This window comes from Apis cerana, linkage group LG14, assembly GCF_029169275.1.
Source record: "Apis cerana isolate GH-2021 linkage group LG14, AcerK_1.0, whole genome shotgun sequence".
In the NCBI taxonomy this organism is placed as follows: Eukaryota; Metazoa; Arthropoda; class Insecta; order Hymenoptera; family Apidae; genus Apis; species Apis cerana.
The window spans coordinates 11,386,501-11,392,500 of record NC_083865.1 but is presented as its reverse complement, the minus strand read 5'-3'; the positions used below and the strand labels follow the sequence as shown (position 1 = coordinate 11,392,500).

General features: G+C 43.9%; 1 protein-coding gene across 14 annotated transcripts in view; it reads right to left on the bottom strand.

The window, feature by feature from the left end:
* LOC107999877 (tyrosine-protein phosphatase Lar) overlaps nt 1-6,000 on the bottom strand; it is a 201,490-nt gene that overhangs the window by 13,964 nt on the left and 181,526 nt on the right. For 11 of the 14 annotated variants that reach the window (XM_062084971.1, XM_062084966.1, XM_062084968.1 and 8 more), the window contains one exon: nt 5,159-5,455. The exons of the other annotated variants lie outside the window; for them this stretch is intronic. In XM_062084971.1, coding sequence (XP_061940955.1) covers nt 5,159-5,455 — 297 coding nt within the window. The remainder of the gene's footprint in view (nt 1-5,158; nt 5,456-6,000) is intronic. 14 annotated transcript variants of the gene reach the window in all.

The following is a 6,000-nucleotide window of genomic DNA, read 5'->3' as shown; positions in this document are numbered from 1 at the left end:
TATAACTCGTGCGTATATATAGATTGCGGATCGTCGTTGATCGTTGATCGACGATCGAGATCGGGATCGACGAAACTCTTTGCTCGAGACGTGGCGAGCTGTTGGATCGTTGCCTCGAACGGGCCAACGTTCAATCGGAAAGATTAAATTGGATATTGGTATTCAAATGTTTTAAAGTGAACGTCTTCTTCGCGGTGCGAACAACAACGTGGTTCTCTTCCATCGAGGTTACACGCGTTGCTAATCACCACCGAATCAATAGATCATTCCCGGGATATTCTCTCCGACAATACCCGCAACAACTTTTCTTTTTCTCGTCCTTTCCTTTCCTCTCGCGACTCGTGACACGTTTCCCGTTTTTTACTACTCTCGCATCCTGAATATATACTCTTCGACACACTCGTTCACGCATTCACGCGTGCACCGACCCGACGCCAACTCGATGCCATCCGACGATTTATGCCATCGACGACAAATTATAAATTATCGTTACAATTATTATCAAGATTAAGCTAAATTAAGTGAAGATCAAGTTGAGTGATCGGCGTAGATGACGTATCGAGATGACGTGGAGAAGGCGCGTGGTTGATCAGTAGTTGCAAGCGAAGTCGAACTCTCGGTGAGTGGGTGCTCGTCGATCAAGGGTGCTCTCAGTGCAGGTGCTCGACACGATATATCGCAATCGAGTGTGACAATTGATATTTATATATATATATAAGAAACACGTGAATATATAGCGATAACGATAAAGGGTGCGCTGCGAAATACGGTGCTGTTTCGAACACGGCGAATACTATATATACCTAACATATCGCTTAGATATTGCTATATGCGTATACGACGGGGGGTGCGCATACAGTCGCCCGCGCTTGTCCACGCACGAATCGGTCTCGAATAGGTGCGTACGTACGTATACACACGCCACCCCTCCCCCCTCTATATACGTGGCCGAGTGCACGCGGCTGTGCTTTTTGGCTGTCGGGTAAAGCGAAGCTTTTGCATTTCGAACGGTGGTAGTGGTGATAGCGGTAGTGGTGGCGACAGTGGTGGTGGTAGTGCACAGCTAGCGAGACGCGAGGCGCGTCTGCGTGCGCGTAGCATCGTGCGTAGATACGTACGTACGTAACACCATCTCCGACACCACTTCCTCCTCCTCCTCTTCCTCCTCCTCCTCCTCCTCCTCATCCTCCTGCTTTATTTTTATTTTCTCTTTTTTCGTGCATGACACGCGTGTGCGACTTTACATGCGTGCGTGGTGGGTGCGAGATAAAACCGTGCCCGCATGAAAAATAATACCTTTTTACCGTGGTGCCCCGTGCATACACTCGTAAACACGATAATCCAATATATACATTATATATACACATGTATATTTATATCAAATTTCCCATGTGTACATATAATATATATATATATGTATATATATATCGATAACACGTTCGTGGGACGATACAATTATAATTATATTGGTAGTGGCGACAATGACAATAAACGAACGAGTATACGTATACACGACGGTGAAGAACTTTTGTGCTTTGATAATGTGCGAGCTTACACGGCAGGGTGCTTTCAGCAGTGCTTTTTATCGTTCCGCCTCGCTTTGCCGAGTCTGCTGTTGCGAGAGGTGATGGTGGTGGTGATGGTGACGAGGATCCGTAAACGGGACAATGCGTGGGAGGAAGTGGGAAAAACTGGAGAAGTGGTAAAACGAAAGAGAAAGAGAGAAAGAGAAAGAGAGAGAGAGAGAGAAAGGAGATCGGTCCGTAAACGTCGAGCTCGAGCGTAAAAGGTTGGAGGGAACGTCGTTAGAGATTCAACGTTCGCGACAATCGCGGCGTTTCCACAATGCCCCTCCTCGCGACAAATGATTCCGATTTTCGCCGGATCTTCGATTATTTTTCAAAGACAAAAGCGAGCGAGTGTAGTTGGCGCGTTCGACCACGCGCCACGCACAACCCCTGTCCTCCCCTCCGTTCAACCTGAGGGGAACAGAGAGGGAGGAATGAAAAAGATGAAGGGAGAGAGAAATTATCACCTCGATCTCTTTTCTTTCATCGATTTCTGTCGCCCGTCTATCCCCCTTTTTCGCTTTCGCTCGAGACTCGAGAGGTCGATCGGGCGGAGTGTCGGATGGAGAGGAAGGGGGAGTTAAAAAATCTTGTCTTGTACATCATGCAGGGTGGGGACGATACCCGAACCGAGTTACGAGCCCGGGTATCGAATCGGGAAAACGGGAAAGGAGAGATTCGAAAGAGAAACGAAAAGCAAAATTTCTTCGTGCATCGGCATGCCATTCATAGGAGACGTTCGGTAGTGATGGTTCGATATCGCAGACTCGACAGCAGCTCGACGGTTCTCCGGAAGGGGGATTAGTAGTAGTAGTAGTAATAGTAGTAGTAGTAGTAGTAACAGTAGTAGTAGTAGTAGTAGTAGTAGGGAGTTTGTTACCGAGTTGCGGATTCCAAGGATCTTTTCGGATAGTCCGGGATAAAAAAATGATGGGCGGGGAAAGGATATCGATGAGACCGAAGGGGATCGATAAACAAACGAAGGCATGCTCTAAACATGTGCAAACGATAGGTAGAACTAAATTTTAACTAAAGACAAAAGAGCCTTATATATCAGAGATATAGAAATATATTATATATGTATATATACATATATATGATATGTAAAAATATTTGTATTTATACATATATATATATACATATGTATGTATATATAGGTATACGGCGAAAAACAAGGAAGAAACGTTTCGCGAAATTTTCGCCATTTTCGTACGCGATAGCTTTCCTTTTCTTTTTTTCGTTCTTCTTTTCTCTTTATGTATATACATATATACATACACATATGTATATATACACACGTAAGCGTTTCATCGGCAAGCTGCCGCCCTCGTTCACGGCCGTTACTTCCCCGTCCGATATAAGCGCGTACGTCGTCGGAGAACCGAGATTCGGGAGAGAACAAACATAGGTTGAATTTTCCTTCTCGGAACGGTAAAAATAACGCCGTGAAGGACTAGTGAGGACGATTAGCTTGGCCTCTATCTTCGTAACACGTGGCAAGAGTGAGTCAACGAACTAAAGAGAGAAACGAAACATCTTTACGTGACGTAATAATCACGGTTATACCACCAGAAAGAACATTAAGTGTTATGAATACATAACATGAGACAATCGGTATGTTACGTTAGTGCGAATAAATCTTAAAAACTAGCTGTTCAAAACCTGGATCATCCTCCTGCAAATGCTTTAAGGAAAGACAAAAACACGTGAATCAGTATATATTATTAAGTATTAATTAACGTGTTAATATGGGGTATCCAAGTTTCAAAAGTTAGGGGGCTTAGGGGAGGGGGGAAAAAACCAACGGCAACAACGTGTAAAGGTAGAGTTGCGATTAGGCCCTGTAAAAAATATATGTAAGAAAATACGTTTCCTCGTGCTTGTCTTTTTTTTCTTTTTTTGCCTTTTTTCTTTTTTTTTCTTTTCTTTTCTTTTTTCTTTCTTTTTTTTTTCATTTCTTTTTTTCTTTTCCTTACTTTCTTTCTTTCTTTTTTTTTTCTTTTTTTCTTTTTCAACGATTCTTTTTTTTTGCACGACAAATGCACAATAGCTGAGCTCAAAAATTGGTTATCAGCTTCTGAAAAATCCGTGGCTGCGTGCACCACCTGGAAAAAAGGTCTGGGGCACTCCAGTGGGGAAAATTTCGGGGCTTTACAGGAGTATAGAATAAATTCATGGAAGATCGTTGTAATCGCAAAAATTCCAAAAATATAAAATCTCGCCAGCCAAAAAATTAGGGCCAACATGATTTCCCGTCTCGTCACGCAAGTGCCGCGTCCCGCGTTCAAAAAGGAGAGTCTCAAAAAGCAAAGGGGCCGGGGAGGGGGAGGGAAAGGGCGCACACACATACACTCACACGTGGGAGTTGGGAAGACGGCGGGGCAGAGAAGCGATAGGAAGAGAGTGGTGTTGGCGAAGGACCAAGGTACAGCTTTAAAAGGAGAAGAAACTTGAAAAAATTGACGTGCGCGCGTTCAAAAAACTTACGTTCGCGCGACAAAAAAATCGGATCGTTTACACGTTTTGATTTGGAACGGAAAAAAAGGGCCGCGTGTTCGTCCTGGTATCTTCTCTGTTGCCACGACAAGGCTGAGTCGACAGTTCGTTTCTCGAAAGCGTAACTGAAACGCAAAAGTGGCCTGAGAGGAGAAGCTTTATACGTATTATACAATACAATACAATATAATATAATATAATATGATATGATACAATAATAATAATAATAATAATAATAACAACAACGTAACGTAAAATGATATAATGATATAATTCAATGGAATCGAACGAAACGAAAAAAAAAAAAAAAAAAAGAAAAGATACAACGATAATATTCAATCTAAAACGGAAACACAGGAAAACGTTATCGGATAAAAGAATATCGGAACCGAAATAAAAAAGAAGAGAGAGAGAGAGAGTGAGAGAGAAAGATTGAGAGTGTGAGAGAATGAAGAGATACGAGAGAGAGAGATAGAGAGAGAGAGAGTGAAAGAAAGAGTGCGAGAGATAATCAAAAAGAGAAAAGGAATCGGTTCAAAGTCGGTTTTGAATTTGGGAAGAGAATAATAATGATAATACGATATCGGCGGAATCTGAAATCGAAGATATTAACGTTTAATTACACAGATTTATTATACATACATAGATGTAGACGGTCGAAGGATAGAGCGAATCGTATCATCGAGTTGAGAATCGGGGTATATTGCGATCGCAACCGGCACTGGAATCACGCGGTATCACCGTTCGGACTGACTCTTTTGGCGGGCTTTTATATTTTTGGCTCTTGCGCGATGAACGTTCTGTCGCGATACATCGCCTTCGCAAAAGTATCAAATAGCATGGAATGCGAGGCGTGGCGGTCGAAATCCTCCTGCTCCTTCTCCTCCTCCTCGTCAAATTTGGACGAGGAGATCATCCTCCCCCGTCATTTCTCCCGTCCCTTCCTTTTCTCGCGAATCGATCCGAAACGACTCGCGATCGGAAAACAGAGGGAGAATAAAATTTCGATCGTTTCGAACGCCACACCTCCGCCAAACCTTGGTTCGAGTAAACGTTAGAGAGAAAAAATATGACTGAGCGTCAATGATACATACCGTCCTCGTGAGTTCTGACAGAGATAGGATAACTCGGAGGTCCGTCACCTACGCTGGTCCCGGCCAATACCCAAATCCGATACTCGGTCCACTTTTTCAGTTCGTCCAACACGAATTGCGTGTCATTCAGTTTGATAACTTTCGCCTCCGAGTCGGAGCGTCCGCTCTCGACCACTTGCAGCTTGTAGTACGCGATCCTTCCGTTCGATCGATCGGCAGGCGGTGGTTCCCATGTTACCCGTATGGAGGTCGGGCTGACCGCTTCTCCGCTTACATTGCGAGGCGGAGCCCCGGGGACTGTATAACACTCAGTTGTAGGGGAGGGAGAGAGGGAGAGAGAGAGAGAGAGAGACAGACAGAGAGAGAGATAAAGAAAGAGAGAGAGAGAGAGAGAGATAAAAAAAATAGAAAAAAAAAACGAAAACGTGGTAGGGAAATATCGTCGATCATCGTTATCGGTCATAGAACGATCGCGGCTAATTACGAGCTCGAGCCTCGAATCGAGTCACGCCCGAGATTCCTTCCAACTCGAGACGTTGGATATACGGATATAGATAGATATCGGGGAATCGTATCCCGTGGAAATTGAGAAACGAGTATTCGCGACCTCGATTCGATCAACTCGACTCGGCTTCGAAATCGAGACGCGTTCCAACTTGACCGATAAGATGCGACGAGAGGGATCGAAAACTTAAAGGTTCAAAGAGAGAAAGAGAAAGAGAGAGAGATAGAAAGAGAGAGAGAGAGAGAGAGAGAGGTACGAATCAATCTCAAGGAAAAACTCACGAGTCGATCCTTGAACAGTCGAAAAATTACGTGATTAGAGAAATTTCCCGATCGGT